The 27,656-nt window shown below is 33.9% G+C and overlaps 2 protein-coding genes across 5 annotated transcripts; both read right to left on the reverse strand.

The window, feature by feature from the left end:
* Positions 1–3,742: 3,742 nt before the first annotated feature.
* Positions 3,743–16,927, reverse strand: LOC115986606 (probable sodium/metabolite cotransporter BASS4, chloroplastic). 3 transcript variants are annotated; one of them, XM_031109799.1, is made up of 15 exons: positions 16,633–16,924; positions 16,265–16,370; positions 16,038–16,145; positions 15,868–15,935; positions 14,584–14,662; positions 10,916–10,974; positions 10,756–10,824; positions 9,477–9,590; positions 7,624–7,645; positions 7,036–7,103; positions 5,987–6,072; positions 4,959–5,088; positions 4,646–4,747; positions 4,463–4,563; positions 3,743–3,999 (listed from the first exon to the last, which is right to left on the reverse strand). In XM_031109799.1, exons 1-14 carry the CDS (start codon positions 16,834–16,836, stop codon positions 4,489–4,491), a joined length of 1,290 nt encoding a protein of 429 aa, XP_030965659.1. In that variant the 5' UTR covers positions 16,837–16,924; the 3' UTR covers positions 3,743–3,999; positions 4,463–4,488. The 3 variants fall into 3 exon arrangements, with proteins under 3 accessions (XP_030965659.1, XP_030965660.1, XP_030965661.1); XM_031109800.1 differs by having other exon boundaries at positions 4,498–4,563; positions 16,633–16,923; XM_031109801.1 differs by lacking the exons at positions 3,743–3,999; positions 4,463–4,563 and having other exon boundaries at positions 4,686–4,765; positions 16,633–16,927.
* A 3,132-nt stretch (positions 16,928–20,059) lies between these two features.
* LOC115987488 (ferredoxin, root R-B1-like) lies at positions 20,060–22,729 on the reverse strand. Of its 2 annotated transcripts, none has more exons than XM_031111050.1 (2): positions 22,405–22,729; positions 20,060–20,819 (listed from the first exon to the last, which is right to left on the reverse strand). In XM_031111050.1, the coding sequence occupies exon 2, from the start codon at positions 20,803–20,805 to the stop codon at positions 20,341–20,343; it is 465 nt and encodes a 154-aa protein (XP_030966910.1). In that variant the 5' UTR covers positions 20,806–20,819; positions 22,405–22,729; the 3' UTR covers positions 20,060–20,340. The 2 variants fall into 2 exon arrangements, with proteins under 2 accessions (XP_030966910.1, XP_030966911.1); XM_031111051.1 differs by having other exon boundaries at positions 22,378–22,729.
* Positions 22,730–27,656: the final 4,927 nt, after the last annotated feature.

Consider the following 27,656-nt stretch of genomic DNA (forward strand, 5'->3'; position numbering starts at 1 on the left):
TGTTCTTTTTAAAATTAAAATTTTAAATGAAAACATTCATAAGATGCATTATTTAAAGATCTTGTTTGATTAATATTGATTTAAAAAAAAAATTAAATGACTTCATGTACTAATAGATTTGGACAAAATAATTAAATTAACACATTTACTTATTAACTAATAGATCATACAATTTAAATGGACCAAATAGACCTAAATGGATCGAAATGCTACGCTGATATATATAGTTCAACAGGAATGTAGTAACAATAAATACTACTCTTCAACTTTTAGATATTAAATATATGAAAAATGTTAACGGATGCCCTAAGGGCATTAGTTTAGGAATTGTTTTTAAAAACATTTTATAGAAAAATGATAAAATAATTAATTTTTTGACAGCTTTTTATATTTCCCATGTGGTGTCAAAACTTTCCTAATATAGTTTATTAACAATTACTCTAAAAGCACCCATTAACATGACCCTAAGTAGATATAGTGGGATGAAACAAGGATTTATGCTACTTTATTCACGAATTTTGTACCAATAATCATCTCTCTCTCTCTCTCTCTCTCTAGCATGGGGTGGCACACGCATGTTGAAAAGGGGCACATTCAACTTCATAGAATTGACATCAATTTGTGTTCTTTTGTAATTAGACAAACGTAGTTACGTAGCCATTACAAGATGAATATATACGGACTAGTCCTGAGGAAAGAAAAGGAGTTTAACACCAATAAGAATGAGAAATAGTATTGACTTAATTCAGATGTTATGCAAACCAAAAATGGAACAATGTCCCTTCAAAACTTGAGGCCTTATGACGAGATTGCTCCTCGATAACCATAGGAAAAACCTGGGTTCAACTTCAAATCCCACTCTCTCACTTGTTATAAACAAATAAATAAATAAAAATAAAACTTGAAGAGTGACATATCATATATGGACTGAGTCTCTACCTTCTAATTTCTAAACCTTGTTCAAACTACTTGGTGGTACTGCTAAGTTAAAGATCTGCATCAAGTTAAACAAGTTTCGATTATCTAAAGTTTAGAGTACTTTACACAGACGTTAATATCAATCAGCCTCAGAACCAAAAGAGAACATATATAAAGGAAGAAAAGCCAAGTGCCAGTATGGCTTTGCTATGGAGGGAGAGAGAAAACCTCAAAGAAGTTGAAATGAGCAGTTGAACTAAGACAACGTACCTCTTTTCACTAGTATGAGCTTATATGCATAGAGTATATATAACAGGAACAATAAGAAGAAGAAAGAATGAGAAAAACTACATGCAAAGGCCTAGAATTATACCAAGATCACAGGAATTTAGTTTTGTTAATTAAAGTCTTAAATTTATAAAACCATTCAAGTCTCTATCTACCAGAAAATTATTAGGTTCTACCAGAAAATTATTAGGTATTCTTAGAGTATAGTAACATGATATTCCCTCCTTACATGGATGGCAAATTCTACTATGAATTTAATTAGTAAATCTCATATCATGTGAGATAAAGTTTGATAAATGAGCATTGAATAATTACTCATATCCATCACTTTCTCTATTTAGTGGCTATCAATTTGATTTATGAATAAATTCTAACTAAAATGCATAGTTTAATCAATAGTTTTTCTCTTATTTTTGTTCCATTACTTTTCAAAATAACAAAAACGAATAACGGATCAAGATAGATTAATGTTCAAATTTATGAATAGTTTCATAAATTTGAAATTTTATTTGATAAAATTAAAATATTTAGAACTTAATATAAAATATTATATATATTATGAGCCTTTTTTTAAGTAATTTTTCTGAATAATTTAATTATTAACCTTAAAATTAAAGTGAACTCCATGTGACCCATACAAGCTCTGTTCAGCTAGGGAAATCTTCAAGGTTGTATTGGAAACTTAAATTTGGATTTGAATTTATATTTATATTTTAAATCAATAGATTTGAAATGTTTTAATTTCAAATCCAAGAATTTTAAAGGAAGTGGATTTCATCGAATTCAAAATCTTGATCTTTTAAAACCATCCAAACAAAATATGGATTTTAATCACTCGAATCCAAATCTACATGACCAAATTTTGATATCCAAAGGTGCCACAAAATAAAACGGGCAAAATCACAAGTATCACATGCACATGCACTACTAGCTAAAGCATTTGCAGCCTCGATTTTTCTCCCTGGTTGTGAAAGACAACAGTGTAGAAATTGTTTCCGAGAGAGCTACACAATCTTGAAAAATCATCTCCCTTACGTTATAAGTTGAATTAGATTTGTACGTTTATGTTTAAATCTTGTTATTATCAGCTGGGAGAACGTGAGTCAAAAGCATAATTAAGTTTGAATTTTCTCTAATATTTATTTGGATCAGAAACAACATATATATCTGGCTCAAATCTGAATTCGCAAGAAGCGCCCCCCCCCCCCCCCCCCCCCCTCTTTTCTTTTCTTCCTAAGCACCCTCATGATCATGGTCTTCACTCAGTCATGAATAATATTGACCCAATCACTTTTTCTTTTTCAAATTTTATAAGTATTAGCATTAGACTCAGTCTACAATTACAAAGGTTAAGCCCTTTTGTAATTGTACTCTGATTATTTAATGTATTATAAACCCGATTTAAATCACTAATATTACTATTTTTGTGTGTGTTCTAATAAGTATTACTGTTTACTCAAAAACAAAAAAAGTAATAGGCCTAAACTACACATCATACAAGATTTGACATCTCCCAAATAGCCATGAAGTTTTCAAAATGATTAAAATACCGTTAAAAACTTTAATATTAAAAAAATCAAAATATTTCCATAGATCTCTAAAATGACAAAATTGGAAAATTTTTCAAAATGATTAGAGTACCCTGAAAACCTCCCACCAAAAAAAACAAAACTTGAATACCTTTAAATCTCCAAAATGACCAAACATTCTAAAACCACCAAAATGACTAAACATTCCCTGGAAAAAATCCTAAAATGATCAAAATACTCAGACCTTCAAAATAACTAAAATATTCTCAAAACCTTTAGAATGATCAAAATATCACCACTAACTTCAAAATGTCCATATATTATAATCAAATTAAGATTCGAATACTCCTCCCCATTGTTATAACAATCAATTATCAAAAAAAGAAAATACACACTAATGATATTTGTATTGTCTTATTAGTAATTAATGTGTAATCCCAGAGCTAGGATTTACCACGACCAGTCAAATCAGCCACATATTTCATGGGTTTCGTAAAACATGCTTGAATCAACACGTGCGATTTCTTCTATCAGTAGAATAGTCCAATGGCAAAAAGCACAAGACCTTTCGAGGGAAATCTTATGAAATTCAAAATCATTGATGTCCATCAATAGTTCAAAATTTTGAATGACCAATACTACAGGCTAGAGCATTCAAAGCATAATGGACAAGAATTGCATAAACAAATTGTGTAGCACCTAGTGTTAAAGACAGTGTTGTCAATCTCCATTATTGGTAAGTTATGCACCTGATGGGTTTTATATCCATAACCTCACCCTCCACCAAACTCCTATAAGCGGGGTACTAGTTGAGCTAGAGCTCATTGGTGAGAACAAAAAACAAAACTTAACTTCATGAACCAAAATGACTATTGATCCAAACTTAAACGGGTGTAAAAATGAATTTTGACCTTTATTTTTCCTTCTCTTCTTCTGGCTTTCTTTTTACCAATGATTCATCTTAAAGTCAATGTAAAAGTTTGAGCAAGATCTAAATATACATAACATATTTAAATGAAGTTCTACTGAGTTAAACTTTTATCATATGCCTTATCATCAACATCATTTCAATTAAATATTTCAATATTCACATCACATTTTAAAGAAATTCCTTACATATACACACAAAAATTAATTGCGCATGGTGCAGTTGCGAGTAATACCCCAACAGAAAGTGACCCAAAAACATCTTGTCCCAACACTGTTCATTCTGGCCACCGATCACCAGCCTTGGTGCACACTTTCTCCAGGATCTCAATCAAATCTGCACCAAGTAGGAAAACAGTTGAATAGCAATCAAGCCTAATGCTAGCACAAGAAAGTGGAAGTAAAATGAAATTAAAACCAGCCCATTTTGATGTAACCAGAAGTCAAGTTTGAAGCTTCAGAAACGTGTTCTCAACCCCTAGTGACTTAAAAAAACATAATAAGGAAAAGAATAGCCATTGCGAACCTGTAAAGATTTGTGGTTAAATGTAGGGATGAATTTTCCATTGAATTACACTCATTTTACGCATTTAAATAATAATAAAAACATACAAAACGCAAGCTTCAAAACAATATTCAAGAATCACAGCCGAAATGCCACTAAGCGAACACAAATAAGAATAGATGGCCAAAATCCCACTAACTGACTTATTTCTATCCCTTTTGAAGAATAAACAAAATGCCATCTACTTGCACTACACAACAGCACGAGCACTTTGGGATCAGCTAAGAAAATGGACCTGTGTCAATCATGCTATTACATTACTCAGTTCACCTTGGCATTGCTGGATGAGAGATCTTTCGGAAGCCAGAAGTTAACAAGAAAAGAATCCATAATAATCTACAGCAGAAAATTATATGTCAGTAATAATAATGATGAAAAAATAAAGAAAAACACAAAATAAGGATGAGACGTGACTAACCTGATTTATATGTGCTGCAACACAAGGAAGAACCAGCAAACCAGATTCTCCAAATGCACCACCAAGCTGCTCCACAACTGCCACCATCACAGGCAGAGTTTTCTACATCACCATGGCAACCTGTCAAGCCTCAGTAATATTTTCAAAACAAAAGCAGCTACTGAAAAAATTTTATGTCCCCCTTTTTCCCCCGCATTCACAGATCAAAGCGCTCAGATAAAGTTATGTTTTGTAAAAGAGAAAGCCTAGGTATGGTTGCATTATACTTGTATTTGTTAAAAAAAAAAAATTCTTAGCTCAAATCAATAATCACCTGGCTTGCAACAAGTACAAGAGCACTGGCATTTTCTCTCTTAGAAAATATTGATTTGTCACCACCAGAGACAGCTGAGAAGCTCTTTACAGCAAGAGCATTAAATGCCAACAAGATGATATGCAGAAGTCTGCAGTAAAAGAAAATAATCCATTTGTTACTTGATGCAATTATGCCAAAAAGTTAGTTCCTCAAAAATGGGAGCCAAACAGCTAGTGATTTGACATTAGGTGAGTTTGGCATCAGCTTATAAGCTGAGCTTTTAACTTTTAGTTTTTATTGACGGCTTTTTAAAACCTTACTTTTTCCCACCTTTTCTCACTTTTTCAAATTTTTTTCAAGGTACAAGTATATTTTTAGCATACATTCAGCAAAAAGTTAAATAAGTTGTTTCCAAACAAGCATTATTCTACTCTGACCTATGTTAGCACAGCTATTATTCATTCTGGGCTGAAGCCAAATCTAAGAAACAGATATGAACCCAGACCAAATTAGAAGATACAACACAAATGCACAACTGATCATTTATATAACTATAGGCACAACTTTTGGTTTCTATGTCAAATGCTAGCTGAAATCAAAGAAATTCCTAATAGCAACATTGGAAGCTCAGTAAGAAAATCATCAAAATAAAATGAAATTTCACTGTGTCACAGTTTCCAAATAGCCTATTTTATGATCATTATTTAAAAAGAAACCACAATGATCTAGATTGAAGCCTATATGGGCCAAATCTAGCTGAAAGTAGTGCATGGAATTATGGATAGACATAATATCTTACGCCCTAGAAACTAGTCAACGTTGACAGCAGCCTTCACCTATGGTCCTAAAAATTACAAAATCTTAAAAAGTCCACTACAGAGGCAACCATTTGGTCCTCAAACAGAACGCATGTTAGGTTATTAAATTTTCATGGCAAGTTGACAACAAACAACCTGCTGGAAAGGAAGATACTAATTTAACAATTTGTGAATATTATAACAAAGTAACATATGATACTCAAAAAGGAACATAAGTGAAGAACATACGCCCCCATTCCAATAGCTACAAGAAAAACTGCAGGCTTAACCCTTAACAGCAGTGACCTCGACCTGCTCACTTGTATCCATGGTACCTGAATAAACCATTAATATTTAACCCATAATCACTTCTAAACCCAAAAGGCACATGCATGTCCCATGCCAACAGCAAATAAAATCCAGATTTGCCTCTTTAAGAACTATTTCTGAAAACTAAAAGAATTTCCCAAAATATTTTGAAAATATAATTATGCACAGGTATTGCACACCAAAGTATCAAAACAATTCTAATACTAACCAATTTTCCGACAGTCATGATAATTATGAATTACATGAAATTATTATTTACTTTATGAAACAGTAAAATAACATGGATATTTCTTGTAAGTGATTACTTATGAATCATAACTACAATGTATTCAAACATTTTAGGCAAAAACAATGTAGCCATGCATTATATCAGATTCTAAGTGAATTGAAATAGGTATTGAAAATATTTTACAAAAAGAAAAGGCACATTATGTTTTGTAAATTAAATATGTAAAAGATCCTAGGTACAATCACACCATTATTTTTTTTTTATATAGGTAATATTTACGCACGCACATATTAGGAGAAACAACACAGGAAGTATACAAGAAAATCTCCCAAAAAACAAAAAAGAGAGCCATAAAAATTACTAAATACCAAAAATTAATTGGAGGACATAAACTTAATAAAAGCGAACTATAAAATCAAGCTTCTGAATTACATTTGGCATGTAGAGATATTTGCATGATCAGAAAGGGAGTACAATCAAGCTTACACCACAAAAAATGAATTAGTCATAGATTTCGTTAGAACCATAAGATATATGCCAAGGCAGAAACCTAGAAACCTTAGCATTAAATGGCTGAATATCCAAAAGAATGAAAGCCCCACACTGTCAACCCAACAACTTAAATGAAAACTACAAAATTGTTATTGTGGAAGCACCATCTAAAGTATTCATGACTTAAAACAGAAGCCAAAAAAAAAAAAAACCATAACAAAAACACTAAACAAGGTATGGTACTTACTAGACTGAGGAAGAGTGCACTGAGCTTTGAAAAAAGTTTACGGTTCTGATCAACAAAGTCTCCCAAGCCTGCAATGCTCATTTAATGAACACTAATTAGAAAGGTACTCAAGAATGTCAGTGTCTTATAATAACTTGGTATATTAAAACGAAACAGAGAAGTCTGAGGAAGGAACGAATATTGTATTTCCATAGGTGAATTTTGTAGAAAAAATATATAAGTGGATCGAAGGAAAGAATTACTTAACGAGTGACCAATGAGATAAATATGTAAAATTATATGTCATCCCTTCTCAATTTTCCACTCCATGGCCCTCCCACCTCCCCCTTTATCCATCCTTTCCCTTTTCCCTCATTCCAAACTGTAAAAAAGCACCACCCACCCTTCACCCACTTTCCTTGCTCCATTCTCCTCTACCTTTCTTCAGCTGCCAAATAGACCTCATAGAAACTACTTTCTTTTTTTTCCGGCTCTCTCTGAACAGCTATTTTAACAATAAGTACAAGAGAGGCTCCACAAGCTCAATTTCATCTACCACAAAAAGGGCCAACAAACTTCTGAATCAGAATGAAAATGATAAACACTTACCTTTAAAGGATTCTCGAAGGACCTGTTGACAAGAAGAATGAATTACTATGGGAAACAATATTAACACAACAAGGAAGTTAAAATACAATAATGTGATAAACTTCCCAGATGAAACAAATTCACACGCAAGAACCCAAGAACTAAGAGAGTATTATCACACCAGTTTACACCAACTAACAATAAGACCCAAAGCAATGAAGCTCGCTCGCAATTTACAAATACACAAGGGAAAAAAGGAGATTGAAACTACTGCAGTTGCATGCCTAGATTTTCCTGTCGACCTTCTAGAGAGGAAAAAGAAAAGTAAAACCAGAAGCTAGACAGCAAAAGAACACTGAAAAATAAACAGACCTTTATCAGATATAAAACAAGCATCCCATCTCAGTTAAGACCAGACAACCATGAGTTATCCAAATTCACATAAGACATGGATCATTAGGTGAATTAGGAAGAGAAACCAGAACCTGCCACATTCTAAAACACATAACAATAGGACAGTCTCATTCACATCCCTCAATTAAACGCTGAGGAATTTATAAATAAAGAATTGTCTAAAATCCATAAAGAAACTACAAGATAGTGACCGCATATAGGAGACAATAGCACTAAACTTTCCTGATGCACCTACTTTGCTGCTTTCATGATATAAATCAATTTATATGGCTTCAATCCAACAAATGTGATGCGCACCCCACATCTATATTCAAAGCTAGAAAGATTTAAACATATATTCTAAAATTGCGACTCTTGAAAAGCCTAAGTCATCACTTCCCATGGTAGTTTCAGTTTTCAAATACATTATAAGTCCTGTCCACCTTCAACCCTAACAAATCAAGGCATCATCAAGATGGGACATAAAACAGAACATGTTTGTCAAACAGCTATTTCAAGACACTCAAAACCTCAAGTGACATGGGGGTGTATGTGTATCTACTTAAAGACAGCTATTTAACATATATAGACATCACACAATACGCCAGTGTAACAAATCCAAAGGGTACAGACAATAAAAGACATAACAGTACAACCAAATGGCTTCAATAAGAAAACTAAAAGCTTTTTAATGATTCTTATAACCAATATTATAAGTGATTTTTCAGCCTGAAAATCTAAAAATAATTTTACAACTCTTCTAATTCATACCAACCCCTTATTAAAAAAAAAAAACATTTGAATTAAAGTTGGAGCATGCCAGATGCATCATATTGTATGTCAACTCAGTCACAGTCACAGATGCTTTGTAGCTGCATTCATGTTTCAATGAGTCAGTTAACAAGAAACAGTCATGTCTAGCTAAACCCAAGTGGTTGGGACAAACCTAATGGTCCGTTTGGATTGAGGGGGAAGGAGGGGGAGTAGAGTAGAGTAGAGCAGATTTAGCCTAAAACTAGCTTATTTTTAGCCAATTCTACTCTACTCCCCTCGACTCCCCCTCCTTCCCCCCTCCATCCAAACGGACCATAAGTATCGATAAGAGCAACATATGTCTTTAAAATGAACAATACTCCGAGCTTAGATATGTAGGATGATGACAGTCCAAGAACTACTCCACGTTCAACTCTAGGCAGTTCTATAATATAATTAGTATATAAAGGCAAAAGTCCAAGCTTCTATACATGTGTTCAACAATATGGTATGAAAGAAAAGAGGATGCTGTTGGCGAACAGAATATATTCTCCAAAAAGGGAAGTTCCATAACAAACTGTCATGCGATCCATCCCAAGAATAAATAACTTTCTTAAGAAAGAAATTGTATTCACTTAATTGTGTTCATATTGAAGAAACAATATAAGATAAAAGGACAATGCTACAAGAATTTCCTTATTTAACAATCTGTGAGGATATTAAATTACCTTTCCCAAGATTAGGGGGACTAATAGTGTGAGAACAAGGCTCCTAAACAGTTGCTCAGTTGGAACAGATACACCAACTCCATCAGCAATGAATTTTGATATGGAAAATGGGATCTAAAAAACCATTAGCGTACACGTAGTGAGGACACAAAAATTAAAATCTGATGTTAGCAAGACATACCAAGGCAATTGCATTGTATACAGACAAGAAACTGATGACTAAAATTTAGCAGCTTTTAAGCCATATACAACTTCAAACCATATGAATATAGACATCAAGAAAGAAAATAAAGATATCTCATCAGTTAAGGTTCCAGCAATATAGTGATTGTTATACTAACACTTAATTGCAGGAATATAATTATCAACTAATTATCTACCAAAGTAATTTGTATCTTTCTTAATCAAACAATGAAATCACCAATTAGCAAAGACTTATTTTTACTGGAATATTCCGCATGAAAAGTATAAATGAAGAAAAACAATACAGCAAAAAACACTTCCCCTATGGAGAGAGGAACATACCAACACCCTCAGTCAGGACATATAAGTCTAAGGAGCTCTTCCTGGATCTTTTTTTAACATATTAATCCAGCCAAAAAAATAAAACAAGAAGAAAAAAAAAAAAACAGAAATTCTATATATAGAGAGAGGGGGAATGGGGCACAATCCTGGTACACTGGAAGACAAAAAGCCCAAATAAAGTAAAAAATAAAGATTAATGGAAATTCAGAGACTTACAGGTAGTACAATTGCATTGAGATACCCAAAGGAAACTGGAAAAGAACAGACAGGCAAAGAAAGAGAAGAAAGCAGAAATAACTTCTTTCATGTATAAACAGATTGCACTACTCATTTTTCTGATAAGATAGAGGCAAGAAAAGTATAACAAAAACAAGTAACAGATCCTTTTCCTCAAAATCATTTTCCACTAAAAATATTTTCATTAGGAAAACATTTTACACCTAAACAAACGGAGACAAGTCCCAACTCCTTTTTTTCTTCCTACAGATAAGATCTGGCTGCCTAAGTCAGAGCACATGATTACAACATTAATTTACATATAATACAACAGAGCTAAAGCACTGCAATAAACTCTGCATATTAATAGCACTAAATTGTACTTCAAAAATACTGATGTTCTGCACAACTGCTAAGATGTGTTATATGCATAATGATGAAACAACTGTAGCAAATTCTCCAAAAAACATTAAAACATTATGTAAATTTAATGACAAAATTAAAAGTAATGCTGGATATATAACTCCCTGTAACTTACAATCAAAATGCCTAACATATTAGATATTACTGTCATCGCAAGGGAAAGAGCAGAATTCCCTCCAGCAAGCTGCATTTGAGGAATGCAACACTGTAAAACTTCAAACCAAAATATTTAGAAATAACACTGGGAAGGAGAGAAAAATGAAAAATTAGCATACATGAGTAAGTGCCACTCCACTTGATAATGTAGTTGGCACACAGCTAAACATAGCCAATCCTGTAGAACATGACAAAGTATAGAATAGTTTGCAAATAAGGTAGAGACAATAACAAATGACTGCTTCACAACTTTGTGAACCCCACAGTAAGTTAGAAACAACACGACTATTTTTGAAATCAAGTAGCCAGAATTAACAGCATCAAGTTCAAAGAAAAATAAATAAATCTATTTAACACTGTAAGGTGCGTCGAATGTTAGAAGAACGCCTTCTTAGAGACACGCATTAACAAACACATGTACATTCATATAAAGGTGCCCATGTCCATGGACATATACAAACTAGCATTAAGAAGAGGACTGCATGCTCTCTCTCTCTCTCTCTTTATGACTATACATATGACTCAGCAAAAAAAAAAAAGACAGTACGCATGTATGTATTTATGCATATGTGTGTCCATTTGTGTGTATGTAGAGAGAGATAGAAAAGAGAGGATGAATCCAGTGACACTATTGTAAAACTAGCTAATCTTTTGCATCTACATAGCTTAAGTGATATGCATATTTCAAAATGCCACCATTAGTTGGAGGCAGAAGTCTAGGTTGCTACACTTGAGGGAGGAGGATGCAAATACCAAATTTTGAATGGGTAATTCCAATAGAAGAAATAACGGTATTGAGAGCCTTATGGTTGATGGAATCTTGTCTTCCGATCAAGGTAGGATTGTTGATTGTATTACTCAATTCTTTATGAATTTATACCCTGAGCAGCAAGTTGTTCCACCATTTCCAGAAGTCTTGGTATTTCCAAAGATAACCAGTGATAATGCAGATTGGCTAGATAGACTCTTTGAGAAGGCAGAAATTTTTTATGTCAACAGAATTTTAATGGGGATAAATCGCCTGGACCGGATGGGTTTCCAATGGCTTTCTTCCAAGCATGTTGGGGTATTCTCAAAACTGATCTTATAGCTGTATTTCATCATTTTTTTTTTGCCAAAGGCCACTTTGAGAAAAGTTTGAATGCAACATTCATCACTCTCATCCCTAAAAAAATTTCAGCAATTGAAGTCAAGGATTTTCTCCCCATTAGTCTTGTTGGGGGGGTTTATAAAATCATTGCTAAGGTCTTAGCTACCAGACTTTGCACAGTCATGGAAGATATAATTTCATCTACACATAATGCTTTTGTGAGGAACAGGAAAATTCTTGACCCTATGCTTATTGCTAATAAATGCCTTGACAGTAGAGTGAAAACTGGTTTGTCAGGGATACTTTGCAAATTAGAAGTTAAGAAGGCTTTTGATCACGTCCACTGGGGATTTCTTATGCAGTTAATAGAATAGAGTGGGTTCTCTGCTAAATGGAGGCGGTGGATTTTCTTTTGCATATCTACAGTTCGCTTCTCTATTCTGATAAATGACTCTCCTTGTGGGTTTTTTGAGAGCTCCAAGGGGTTGCGACAAGGTGACCCATTGTCCCCTTTGCTGTTTGTCTTGGTTATGGAAGCCCTTGGGAGAATGTTGGATAAAGCTGTCCATGATAGTCACATGTCAGGCTTTGGTGTGGGTCATTTAGAGGGAAGATCTCTGGCGGTGTCTCATCTTCTTTTTGCGGATGACACTTTAATTTTTTGTGATGCTGATCTGGATTAGGTTTTGTTTCTCCATATAATTCTCATTTGGTTTGTGGCGGTTTCTAGTCTAAAGATAAACTTGGGCAAGTCAGAGTTAGTTCCTGTTGGTATGGTGCATAATTTTGACATATTGTTGAATTCCTTGGCTGTAAACAAGGTACTCTTCCAATAAAATATTTAGGCCTTCCTTTGGGAGCTAAATTCAAGGATAAGACAATATGGAATCCAATTCTAGAGAAGATAGAACGAAGATTAGCAGGATGGAAACGTTTGTACTAATCCACGGGAGGTACAGTCACTTTAATTAAAAGCACTCTATCTAATTTACCCACTTATTTTCTATCTTTATTTCCTATTCCTGCTTCTGTGGCTCACCGAATTGAGAAACTTCAAAGGAATTTCTTGTGGGGTGGCATTGGTGATGAACCAAAATTCCCTTTTGTTAAATGGGCTACTGTCTACACTCCCATTGCTTCGGGTGGTTTGGGGATAAGGAAGGTAAGACTTTTTATTGAAGCTTTGCTTGGGAAGTGGCTATGGAGATTTGGGATGGAGAGGGCTGCCCTTTGGAGGCAAGTGATAGCGGTGAAATATGGTTGTGGACGGGGTAGCTGGTGTACTAGGCCTATTAATGGTCCATATGGTGTTGGCTTGTGGAAAAATATTAGTCGGGGCTGGCCTTCTTTTTCTCGCCACATTTTATACGATATTGGGGAGGGTCTAGGATGAAATTTTGACAAGACCCTTGGTGTGGTGAAACGTCTCTTGCAACCAGCTATCTTGAATTGTTTAGATTTTGCCAAGATCAAGAGGTTAGTGTGGCTGAGATTATGAAGTTTGATAATGGAATCCTATTTTGGGATGTAAGTTTCTTTAGGGGTGTGCATGCTTGGGAACTAGAGGCACTAACCGGTTTCATGGATACCATATATGGTGCTTTGGTGAAAGGGTTTGGTAAGGATAAGATGTGCTGGAAATCTGATAGAAAGAAGGGCTTCATGGTTAAGGATTATTACAATCTCTTGGGCTCTAATGACTATTGCTTTTCTTGGAAAAGCATTTGGAAACAGAAGATTCCTTCTCGAGTAGCTTTCTTTGTTTGGACTGCTACTTTAGGGAAATGCTTAACAATTGACAATTTACGAAAAGAAAGGTTTGGATATTGGATTGGTGCTACATGTGCAAGTGTAATGGTGAATCGGTTGATCATCTTTTTCTTCATTGTCCGGTTGCAATGGATATGTGGGCTTTGGTGTTTGGTTTGTTTGGAGTGAGTTGGGTTATGCCGCAATCTGTAGTGGGGCTTCTAGCATGTTGGCAAGGCAGATTTGGCCGTCATCGAAATGGGTACATATGGTTGATGGTTCCCCATTGCTTATTGTGGTGTCTTTGGCGGGAGAGAAATAGTCAGTGCTTTGAAGATAAGGAGAGATCCACATCAGACTTGAAGCTATTTTTCTTTAGAACTTTAATGGATTGGTTGTCTGCTTTATGGAACCAATCATTTTTATCTTTTCTTAATTTCTTAGATGCTTGTAATTTTTGTTCTTGATTGTTTGACTTCTTGTACACTCCCTGTGTACTAGGGTGTTCCCCCTTTTTTGATATCAATAAACTTTTACTTATCAAAAAAAAAAAAAAATGCCACCATTAGATTCACACATTCATGCTTGCCAAATAAAGCAAACAAGATCAAGAGTTATCCTATCCATATATAAATTGACAAATTAAGTTATTAAATAAAGAAATGTGAAGCTATCAGAGTAGCAATTAACAACAGATCAATTTGACATATGTGTGGATATTTAAAGACCATATAAATCCAAAATTGGTTTTCAAAACTAGAAAAAATTATTAAGAGATGCATGAATAATGGTTTTACACTGGTGTCAATAGATCCCTCGTATATATAATTTTGTATACACATATACTTCCTACGTGTGCACATATGTATATTTTTATATTTTGTGTACTATGTATGTTATTTATGTACTTTGTACCAATGCTATTAGAAAAATGAATTTAATTGTAACCTGTAACAAATTCTTGAGGGTGCAACTGCATTTGCAATATTGCCCTTGAAAAGTAAGGAGTAATCATTAGAATGGAGACCTACGATGAGAAAAGGAGCAACAAGTTAATAACAAATATGCTTGTCTAGATACAGCACCAATAAAAATCATATTCATAAACTGCTAGTGTTCAATAATTATGCTACCAAAGAGCAGTTGCAATATGCAATAAATTATATACTATAATGCCCATCACTTAAAGAGGAAAAGAAGCTGGGATCCTTGCCAATGGCCCTTGGGTCAAATGGCAACTCCAACCCCATGTGACTGAGATGGGAGATGGGGTGTGAGAACTTAACAATTAGGAAAAGAAGAAGCAGACCAGGCTCTATTTTAGGCAGCTTGCTTCCACCACCAGCAAGCATCTATTGACCAGTCTAAGTGGTTGCAAGTTATTTACAGTTAGGCATCAAACACTAAGTACCTTATAATGACAGGAATTAATTATATATTGAGGGTTAGTAGCTATTTTGATAGATAGAGCACTCAAAGCATAGAATGTAGGAATCTACAATATGCAGAGATGCTTGTTTGTAACCTATGCTCTTTACCGAATGAAAATTAAAAATAAAACGTTGAAAGAATTATCAAATGTGGTGGGCAGTAAGATATCTCCCAAAAGCAAGACAAAAGCCCCTACTTCAAAAAAGCTCTTCGTATAGCAAAAGATATCTTGTGTAAAAAAAATACGGGAAGGAAAAGGGCTTGGATTCCTATGTATTCAAGGAAGAGGGATAAAACGGATCCCTCTTTGCTGTCCTTTTTCGTTTGTGCATCTTTCTTTCTCCCATGCTTTCCGTTGGTCAACAACCAACCACAGCTCTCTATAGTTCTTCACTACTCATATAGGAAGGAGTCTCTATCTGGAGGGAATTATTTTTTCTCAATCAAGAATTCCTCAACTGGATAAAATAGTGACCTTTCATTGCTCATTTAAGGATCATTTAAGATAATGATATACATAGAGCACAGATATTTCTCTTACCCCTAATCCTTCTACTTTTATTTTTCAGTGACCAGTTGGATCTTATTCAATCTAAGACTTGCTTTGCATATATTTGGGATTTCCCCTCTCGCATATTTCAACAAATTCTTAGCAGAAGTTAGTACCTACTTCTAAAGCTTATTTAAAATAAAATAAAAATCTTTAAAAACGAGAGGATAATAATCTTTTTTAAAAATATAAAAATAAAAAAAGATGAACCTCAAAATGCATGATGGCAGATAAGAAATTCAAGGTCATACTAGCCCAAAAACTCCGACAGGCCATGCTTCAGCGGCTGCACCAATGTCTCCACTGCGCAACGTCAACCCTATCAAACCACCCAAAAGTAAATAAAGATATAAAACTAAACACGTTTATAGTGAGATGGCCATCAATATAAACATTAAAATTAATAATGCTAAACTCAAACCTGAGATAAGAAATATCCCAAATGTGCTAAATTTTGATAGATAATATCTATCTGCAAGACAACCAAGACCCGGATTTGCAAGTCCTAATAGTACTCCACCGACAAGAGCTGCACGAAACATTACACAAACCAACAAATTTCTAATCAATAAAAATGACATGGTACTAACACATTAGATTAGATAGCCTCAAACACATACAAGAATTTTGTACATCACATCACATTACCTAATGGAAGAAAGTTTTTCGAAGCGAAATTCAACAGCGGTTTTGCCCAACTTAACCCACTTGCTGAACCCGAAACCCGATCAACTTTATCCCCATTACCATCTCTCTGATGCACAATTGAATCAAAATTCCTTTAAACAACAGTACAAAATCACATAACCAATTTGTGACATTTCAGTCTTAACTTCCAAAACAAACAAAAATTAGGCAACATGCAAAAGATGCTTCCAAAACCAATTTGCTTGACTAATTTTCAGAAGTGAATGGAAATTGTAAATTCGATTTTATTTTTTTCCTACATTTTCTCGGTAACCAAACAGATAAGAAAAGTAAGTAATTGAGAGCGATGGAATTGGAGGAGGCCGAACCTGATCGGAGCGGTCCAAGGCTGTGATGGGTCTGCGAAATGAGCGGTTGCGATTGAAAGTGATGGAGGGGATGTGGAACAGAGCGCGATTCGAAGGGAAATGCCGGCTCCGGTGACGAAGCGACGGCGTTTTGGTGGTTGGAGGAGTAAGAATTAGGGTTTGAAGTGTTCCCGCCATTGGAACGGTACACACTGTACTGTACATTCACACTCCGCGACGAGAGAGAGTGTATGAACTGTGTGTACTTCAAAATATTTAGAAATTTTCAAATTTCAGTGAAATAAATATTGTACGACACGGCGTTTTTAATCCAGTTTGCAATTTAGTTTTATTTAAAACACAAGTCAAATTTCAGCTCGTTCTACTTACTTTGTTTTTTGGTCAAACAAGTTTGAGCATGTTCTCGAAACTACTTGATTAATTTATTTTTTCATTATATAGTAAAACTATTTTATCCCTTCATAAATTAATAAATTTTTATTATTTTACTACAAATTGACTAATTATATACTAATATATAAACTACAAATAATGATTTAATATCATATGAATTTATTTATAAACAAACTTACATAATTTGAAATTAAGTCTATATAATTATTTATAAGTATATTTTTAAATAATTGTACAAATAAAAACATAATTATATATAGTTAAATCGAGACTCAATATTCATAAGCCTGTTCACAAACATATTATTATGCTTGAACTTGATTATTTAATAATCGAGTCTAAATTTGGGCTAGAGCTTAGCTTATTTGCTAAACAAACAAATATAAGTAAATCATTTACTAAGTCGAACTCAATTTTTTTTATATAGGAATCGAGCTTAAGTTCAAGGTTTTCAGACTCAGATCGTTCATTGAACTGTAAAAATGAGAGGTTCAAGGTTTTTGAGGTCGAACCAAAGTCGAACCGTGATGATGTCATAATTAATTAAAACCTAAATATATATATATATATATTAAATTTATAAAACTAGCAAAATTGACAATATATCTATATATGTGAGAGAAATTTAATGATTTTCAAGCATATATTTAATAATTAAATAAGAAAGTTAATAAAATAAAATAATAACCATGAAAACATTAAAATTTATGATTAATTTTTGAAGTAAAGTTAAATATTTTTAAAGGATTTTAATTATAATTTTTTTTTATTCTTTGTAAGAGATGGATAATTTAATTAAGTATAATAAAATTGTGTTAAGTTTTTTTTTTTTTTTTTTTAAATTGCTAAGGGGTTGGACCGCACGGTTCTCATCGGTTCGTGCGGTCCAACCCCGGTTTTAGGGGTTCACAGAATTAACAAAAAATCCAATTCTTTAGGCTTAAAAAACCGATTTTCATCCTGATTCCCGATTTTCACAGTCCGACCTCCTGGTCCGGTCCAGTTCTGAAAACCTTGCTTAAGTTGTTCATAAAGAGCTTAGTTTATTAGATATTACCAACATCCTATACGATGTAATGCATAGTAACACTTCACCTAAGCTTTGCCTAGTATTGTGCACGCACACAACAATGTTCATAATATTTTTTACAATAATTGAGCGGTTTTTATTAGTTTTCATCTGAACTCACTATTGACATCACTTTATCATGTATCATTAGCAACTTGTCACATGCCATCTTTTGCATTTGTACTCAACACACAGAGTTTCACCAACGTTTTCACACCATCCATGCGATCTTGTGATACAGTGGACCCGGTTGAACACTATCTAAAATATTATGTAAGATATGAAAAATAAAATTGTTGATTTTTTGGTCCGGTAGCCGGACGATATTTATTACCAGGTGTGTTTGCTTGCCCTGGCAGAATTTTCCCAAGGTGCTATCTATGTTATACCATATAATATATTCAAAAACTTTATCTTGCAAAAAATTAAGTATCAGGTCGAGATATTTTCATTTTTGGGTCTACTTCTTTTACAGTGAATTCAAATTTTGTTGTAGCATATTATAATATGAAGAGATTTCATATCCATCTTTTGATATTTATGCAGAAAGTGACTTTAGAACCTTAAAAAAATGTAAATTAACATCTTTTGCAATTTTTTTTTTTTTTCAAATAAATAGACCTCATAATTACTTTTGGGAAGGATCATCATTCAACACTCGATTTTCATGCAAAATGATTCAATGTCAAGACACTTGCGCTTTTGACAATTCAAACTCACCCAAACGGCCAAAACCACTAGTAGATACTTTCTCCCAAAATCTTATATCAACTTAAATAATTTTAATTCATTAGAAAAGTACTGCTAATATATATATATATATATATATATATATATTTATTAACAAAATAATTCAATACTTTGTTTGAAATCATATTATAATGTGAACAAAGTACATTTGCTTAGCAACAAAATTTTGTTGTATACACACACAAGGGAATTAATCTTGGTTCTCTGATTCCAAAGTTGGTGCTGGCAGAAAGCGAGACATCATAGTATGAATACATTACTTGTTCACCTACAATGTCGGAGCTGTTATGAACTTATGATTGTGCTGTGTATCGTACCATTTTGCTGAAGAGGAGGATACTGATGTGGTGTAGTGGAAGTTAAAAAGGGGTTTGAGGAATGATGGTTGGAGCTTCCTTGTGATGCATATACAGTACCAATAGCCAGTAGGCCTAGTACATGGACAAAAGTTTTTACATGCACTTAATGGGCTTGAACGCAAGATCTTACAAATTCCACTTTAAGAATGTGTCATTTGAGTAATAACTCATTGACACGAACTCTGTATATTAAAGAACTGAAAGATGGTTGAAGTTTGAAATCATAATCTTATTACATGAGAAGAATGTGTCATTTGAGCTATTCATTGACACTTACTCCACGTTAATGACTGGTTGTTGTTTGGACTTTGGACAGACAAGATGTGGCCAGATCAATTGCACCAAGCCAACGTTTATAGGGCTACTTTTTTTTACTTTGAGTTGCAAGGTTCATAGGTATAGTTGCTGTTGATTTCCCATGTTTTATTTGTGGATCAAGATCTTTACGAATTGCTTTGAAAGGCTAGTACCCGTTTGGGTACTGATGAAAAACCAGCTTATTGCGTCTGTGTTTCTTTTTTTTTTTAGCCGCGCATTTCTATGGCTATTGGCTTTCCCAGTGGGGCTCATGCATTGTTCACGAGACCCACAAACTTCTTTTTTCAACAAAATTTTCATTAAAAATGGGTTCACGGCACTATTTATATATTTAAAAATTATTTTGCTACAGTGATTTCAATTTCTAGCAAAATAAACTGTATCCAAACACACCCTTAGTGTCAATACAAGTATGAAACATCACGTTTTTCACACGACATGAGCAGGTTAATCTCCTATTCATTTTCCCAAAATTTATTGTTCCCTTCCTAAACTTCAAAAAATCTCAATCTGATTCTAGGGGTATGCCCATTCAAATCAATGTTAAGCCTAGTCAAAGTCATATTCACATTATGCAACATGGAGAGCTTTCTAAGGTACACCAGACCAGTTCATTATTGTTGATCAACATTCAAAGAAATCATGCTTGGACACTACTGATTGATCGTCATCAAACAGAAATTCTGCATAGACTAAGGAAAATAGCAGCACTGAAACTAAACAGCCACACTACCATGTGGCTCACAAATAGAATACTAGTCTCGGAAAAATCCATAATCCCCATTCAGGGTAATCAACAGGCTAGGCACATAACATTACTCAGAAAAGATCACCTTCCTTATGCGTGTGCATCACACAGTCTGAAGACGGGTATGAGACACAAGTCAGCACATAACCCTTCTCCATCTGCTTGTCATCCAGAAATGATCCATCTGATTGATCCACTGATCCTGAAACCAACTGCCCAGCACAGGTAGAGCAGGCCCCAGCCCTGCACGAGTAAGGCAACTCCAGTCCAGCATTTTCAGCTGAGTCAAGGATGTAAGCATCATCAGGGGCATCAAACTCATTCTCTTCACCATCTGGTCCGATCAGTTTCACTTTGTATACTGCCATTGCAGACATTTTGAAGGGAGAAGACTTCAAGCCAAATCTTTTGGAGACACTCTTTACAGAACCAAAGGAAGATGGACTCTTAATTAAGGCACAGGATCTGCTCGGGGGTGGAATTTTGGGCAAGCAAGACATTGGGACTCTCACAGTCGACATACTCACAGTTGACATATCCACACTTGAACCTTCACAAAAAAATAAATTTTTTATTAATATACAAATATTTGAGTCAAGCAAATAACTCTATATTTGAGGCCTACTTCTGAGTTTTGAAGGACAAATGCAAAAGCGTTCTATATCTTCATATTTTAAAAGAAGCCTCTGTTTTATGCATAAGGATGCACATTTTGAAAGCTCTTCATAGTTTTTCTTTACTTGAACCTAAGATCTAGCCCAACCCTGCCCCACCCCCTCACCTAGCCAGGGCCCATGGTCAATCTAGCAAAGCAACTTTTCACATGCAAAAAGGGAGAAAATCCCCATGTGAGAAATTAGAAACATATGCGCCAAGATGTTATTCAACCAGTTACAGCATCTTGTCTGAAAAATACTTCTGTATTTTGATGGAGGCTATCAATGACCCAATAATTTGTCATGGTTATATCTATAAACAAGACCATTTCCTTTGACAGCTAGTCACTCAAACTTTGCTGCATTTCAAGTAATAGAAATACAGTTCAATAAGTGACAATTTCTATATGATTAAAGATGGTGATGCTCACTTGAAAACAACCTTCATTTACCACTTGCAGTTTGAAAATATCAATCTCATCTTGAATCAATTTCATATCGTGTCCAACAAGCAATTCAAGCACAATGAAGTCAGAAATACCAGGAAACACAGTTTGAATGAAATAACACACTTCTGATCATTTCATTAAACAAAAAAAGGGATTTCTAATTTATCTAAAATAAAAATATGTTAAAAAAAAAAAAGGATGTTTGGACATAAAAGATGTGAAATGCCAAATAATATTTATGGAACAATAAACCCATAAAAGTAATAACGCGTTCAGGCTTGCAAACTTAAGAGACATCATTTAATTTCCCCAAACCTCAAAATTAAGTTCCTGTTTGACATTGTTGTAGGGACTCCTTTAGTAGTAGAGCTTTTGCGATATAGAGCATTAACTGATAAAACACTCTTTAGTGTTCTGAGTGTTTGGCAAATTTCATTGAATAGCGCTTGATTTATATATCCTGAAAAGTAAAATTAGCCTTAAAAGCAACACTTAAATCTTTTTTGTGGGTTTGCAGACACACTATTTATGTTCTGGAAATAGCTATAGAGCTCTCAAAGCTCTTTTTTGGCCCCTAAATCTCCACCTAGATAGATGAAGGTTTAGACTCTTCTTTTTTTCTTTTTTTCTTTTTTGCCTCTAAAACTTACAGAGTGAAAATTTTTCTGCCAAAACAAACTGACCCTCGGGAAAAAAAAAACAAAACAAAACAAAATTTGACATACTATCGATTAGATAATTACCATCAACAAAATAGACCCATAACTAAAAACGCAGCAGATTAACCATTGAAGAAAAATCACAGCTTATCAGTATGAAGTATTAACTATTTAAATAAATAAATAAATAAATAAAGCAGAATTTCGACCATTACAGGAATAATCCAAAACACAAACTTGAATCCTTTGACTTCAGAAACATATGGACTACAAAGATTTAAAAAAAAAAGAATCCAAAGAGTTAAAAGAGCAATATAAATGAGATGGAGAAAATGAACAAGTACCCAAAAAAGGTGAGCAGAAGATCTTACAAGATTATGTGAGAATGGGATCAGAATCCTAGTATGGTGTGATGGGGGCGGAAAGTCCAGGTGCGAGGACTGCGACCGAGAGTGCCCTAAAAAGCAAAATGGTGGTGGGTGCTTTTGTGAACAGTGATGTGTTTGTTTTAGTTTTATTATTATTATTATTATTATATTATATATATGGACAGAACAGTGAAGTGCGGTGTTGTGGTTGGCATTGGAAAGTGACGTCTTGGGTGTCGTGCCGTGCGGGACCGTAGTTGGGGGAGATTTTAGATTTGTTGTATGGTGCACTAGTATCTGTATTTTTGCTCTTGCAGGAATGGAAAGGTTGGTGGGAGAGAGTCCGTGTCTTCGGGATCTAAAATCCAAATGAAAATTTCCTCTTTTGTCGGTGGTAGAAAAAAAGAAGAAGAAAAAATAGTTAGACGTGATCATAATAGCACTCTAATCACTTTTGAGTTAAGACCCCATATCACAATTACTGATGAGCTAAGTAAACCACCACAAAGTGGAGTATAAGAAATCGCAACATGTTGCTAGTGAGAGAACTCAAACTTACATCCAGAGACATGTTTGCACAAGCCCTTACTACTAGGCCTACCAATGTGTTAGTCAAATGAAAAATTCTAAGGCCACATGATTCACAACTTTTGCACAATTGTCCACAGGGTAGATTATTTAGAGTATTAGTATGTGTAAAATTTCTTGTCTATTTTAGAATAAAAAACTACATTTTCTATTTTACACGGTCACTTTTATAAAATACTCACATCAGACTATCTATTATACACCCCTTTTTATTTAAATAATTATTTTTATTCATTTTTTATTATTATTTTATCTTTTAATTTTTTGTCCTTATCTCTTTATCTTTTTTATTTTCTCTCCATCTCTTTAATCTCTCAAACTCAAATTCTCTCACACTCTCTCTGTCCTTATCTCTCTCTCTCTCTCTCTCAGACAGATTTCCTTCCTTGTAACAAACACCAATCTCCTCCACAAGCACTGATCCACCGATCTAGTCGACCAAGAAACACTGATCTCCACCACCAATCCACTTCTGTTGACCCACAAACGACATCTCTACCACTGTTCCACAAGCCTTCAGCACTGATCAACCGATCCACGAGCCACCAAGGTCGATCTATATGTATTGGTGTGTCAATTTCACAATAGTGCTATCTATCTGTTGGTTTGTCTGTGTGGGTGTGTTTGTGTGTCTTTGTGTTGGTTTGTCCTTGTGGTTGTGTCATTGTATAACAAAGGAAAAAGAAGATGGGGGGGAAGAGAAGAAGTCTGAGTTTGTTTCAGAGGGAGAAGAGAGAGAGAAAAAGAGAGCCAAATTGAAAAATGAATAAAATAATAAGATGCAAAGCTACAATAAGAGCACTTGCATAAATTGGTGCGAAATATAAAAAATGTTCACTTTTACTCATTTTTGTTCAAAAACTACCCACATCAATCTATCTATAATACTGTTCATACTTCATATGCAAAATTGCTACAATAATTGTGTATATTTACATGATTACTGTAACTTTCTATCCTATTTCTTTTTTTTTCTCTCTCTCTTCTCTCCCTTGCCTTGTCAGACTCTCTCTCACCCTTTCTTTAATGTCAAGAAGAAGAAGAAGAAGAAGACGAAGAAGAAGACAAAGACGACCACCAACATCCACCCACTATCATAACTAACCACCATCAACCACCACCAACATCCACCCACCATCACAAATAACCAACCACCACCACTACCACAACCAACTCATTACAACATCAATTTAATCCAAACACAATCAACCCAAAATTAATGAAAATCATCACAAACCCAACTCAAAATTAACTCAAAACAAAATCAACTCAAAAAAAAAACACAACAGAAAACCCATTTGACAAAATACAAATCAACCCAAAACCCAAGCCAACGCTACCATGAAATGCTTGCCACTACCATGAGAGAGAGTGTGAGAGTATTGAGCCATGGAGGCTTGGTAGAGAGGAATTTTTTTTCAGATTTGAAGAGACCACTGGTTTGATATATATGTATATATGTATATATATATACACACACACACATATCTATAGAGAGAGAGAGAGAGAGAGATAATATTTATTTTTTTTAAGAAATGAAAAAGAAGAAGAAGAAAGAAAGAAGACGATGCCAAAGAAGAAAAAATGCAGAAGAAGAAAGAAGAAAGAAGGAGAAAAAGAAAGAAAGAGAGTATTCAGAGTAGTGAAGTATGTGGTAAGTTGGTGGAACTATGTATGGGTAAATGTAAAATAATAATAAAAATATGAAAAAGTATTATTTAAATAAAAGAGGGTGTATAATAGAAAATTTGATGCAGTCATGTGGATGTTTTTGCAAATTGGTTGTGTAAAATAGAAAAAATAGGTTTTTATTATAAAATAGAATGAAAATTTTACGTATACTGATACTAATGCTCTAACCGTACATATAAGCAATGTTACTGTAACAAGTTTGGATATAAACAAAGTTTTACAAGGTCTGATGCCTGTGTTTTTATGCTATACTTTATAAATTTGTGCAATTTCTGTATTTTAGACCCATTGACGCAATTGCTCTAAGTAGTGAGTCCATGTAAAAGTGACAGTTAGTCATTCAAAATCTGTCACGTGAAAATAAATTTCTCCAGATCTTTAGAACATACAATACATCGTAGAGTAACAGAGTGCGACCACCTTGCAACTCTAACTTGTAGGTACCAATTCCAAGTACCTCTACGCTAGCTCTATTTCCCACCTGGATGTTTCTACTCCCAACAAGAATCCAGTGATACTCCACAATTTCTACTCTATCTCTTGCTACATATTTTGTTGCTACTAAGTCTATAGTCCATATAGGAGCAAAATTAGCAACAAGGACATGACAAGTTACAAAAACATGGTGAGATGCAGGAATAGGTGTTACCTTTTTTTGGCTCAGTGCAATCACGAGCAAAATGTCCTTTCTTTCTGTAGTTATAACAAGTCAACTTAGACTTGTAATTCTTTGCGTGCTTTCCTCTAATATTACGCTTGACAAACTTAGCCTTCTTAGGTGGTGGCCCAGTAGGTCTCTTTTGTCTAGGAGCGTAATCAGGTTGCTAGCGTTAGGCTTAGACCTTACGTAAACTAGTCTTAACCATGTGCATAGAACTAATCGGCTTGGCTACTTCAAGGCGCTTAACTTCAAGTTCCAAGTGACGAGCTATATCATTAAATGTTTTGATGTTCTCATTATGTGTCATGTTTTGACACATGGTCTCCCATAAACTTGGTAGTGAACAAATCACTGTCTGGACTTCTTATTTGTCAGTAAATTTGTTTCCAATTGATTTGAGTTTTTGAATCATGGAGGACATCACCCTAAGGTGCTGGTTCATCATATGTTCAGAGCGCATCTTATATGAATCAAATTTCATTGTTAAGCCACGCAGTCTAGTGGCTGATGTTCCTCCATATCTTAACTTAAGAGCTTTCCACATGTATTGTACAGTTGTGCATGCTACTCAACATAGTAAAGTGCGCACACAAATCTTTCTTACGTCAACTTTCATAGGCAGCAAGATTATGTTAGTGTTGCTCAGTGCTTCCCTCATTAGGTTTACTCAACAATTGAGTCAAAGTCTCCAAGACTTCTTGCTCATTTAGCACATATTGGATTTTGTAGTACCAAATATTGTAATTTTTACCATCTAGTTTCTCTCTTTTGTTAAAGTTAGTAATTGTACCATTGGAAGCCAGTTCACTACAAAATTTCCCAAATGAGATATTACACATGCATTTCAAAAATTTTGATGTTGGATCTAAAATAAGCTTAGATAATCAACACAAGTCACAAGATCGAAAAATTCGCTAAGTTTCTTAATCATCTCTTGCACTACTAGTATTTATTACTAAGCATTATTTTAATTTATTTGTGCAAAATTATGTATGAGAGATAACGCAACTTAACCATACTCCCACTATTCCATATTTCAATTCTAATATTTACAAAAAATATTTATTGAAAATCATTCACCAATTTTATCAATTAACTACTAAGCCAAATATGCTATTACAATATAAACTCATGAGAGCAGCTCATATAGGCATCTCATTATTTCACTAAGAGATTATTATTGCTTTGTCACGTTAAATATAATATTTAACATTGTGTGAATATTTTTAATACCATATTTTACTAAAAAATAATAACGGAATTAAATCATTTAAAAAATTAAATCAATCAATTGATTCAATTCGATATTATTCAATATTTCTTAAAAATATATACACCACCAATATAGGGCTACATCATCATTAGTAAATTGGAATTTGCAACCACCCTTAAAAATCCAAGAATTTTATCTTTATGATATTTAAACTAGAAACATTATTCACATGTTATGCTACACACCTTACACCTAAGAGCAATTCCAAAACAAACAAAAAAAAACTTTCAAGCCACAAGAAAATTTATGTCACCACCAACTTATTTTCAAATGCTTTATAATAAACACATGTTCATGTAGGTTGAATGATAGCCAAACAACATAACCGTTTTTGGCTTTGTATTTACTGTCCTCAAAAGTTTATTTATTTATATATTTGTTACATTAGACGCATGTATTTCACTCTGCATTTTTGTGTGTTTAACTGTAATACTAATAGTCCATGTAAATTGTACTAGGCGAGTGGGACTCTATTTAGTGTTTTATGTAGAGGACAAACCTCTGTAAAGCTAACAAGCTCTGTACACTGTGCTAGAGAGAGTTGGTTTTGTTGGAATTGGTTGTCTTCAACCTCCAACCTTCAAAATTCGGTTTAAAACAGAAACTTCAAGAACTTATATCTTTTTCATTTCAAATCCATTTTTAACGTACTATATACCGATTTAAAGCTTATAACACATAGATTCATAATATGAAATCATATTTTGCAAGATAGAAATCATATAAGAGCAGTTTTGTCCTAAAAGTTTCAGTGTTCTAAGTTTGTTCAAACTATATCTTATGGCACACTTAGAGATTTGCTACGAAACTTAAGGTAGATATTAATACATGTAATATAAACAACATATATTAATTTCAATGCACCAAATGCTCAGAATCAAAATTTTCCATTAAAGATCATGTGAGCTGCATAAAATTTCATAGCATATTAAGCATAAAACACATTTTTAACTAATCATATATGCATATAACATCAAGAACAACCTATAAACGCTCTGATACCAATATAAGAAATAGAGACTTTGCAACAGAATATAAAAA

The sequence above is a fragment of the Quercus lobata genome, chromosome 4 (genome assembly GCF_001633185.2).
Source record: "Quercus lobata isolate SW786 chromosome 4, ValleyOak3.0 Primary Assembly, whole genome shotgun sequence".
NCBI lineage: Eukaryota > Viridiplantae > Streptophyta > Magnoliopsida > Fagales > Fagaceae > Quercus > Quercus lobata.

Excerpts from the sequence above, each read along its gene's own strand:
- LOC115986606 (XM_031109799.1), bottom strand. The coding sequence starts at position 16,836 with ATGTACAGTACAGTGTGTACCGTTCCAATGGCGGGAACACTTCAAACC. Across the intron at positions 15,936-16,037 it reads TGGGATATTTCTTATCTCAG|GGTTGACGTTGCGCAGTGGA; the intron begins GTTTGAGTTTAG and ends GTGGTTTGATAG. Across the intron at positions 5,089-5,986 it reads GTAGCTATTGGAATGGGGGC|ACTTCTGCATATCATCTTGT; the intron begins GTATGTTCTTCA and ends CTTTTACTGCAG.
- LOC115987488 (XM_031111050.1), bottom strand. The coding sequence starts at position 20,805 with ATGTCAACTGTGAGTATGTCGACTGTGAGAGTCCCAATGTCTTGCTTG.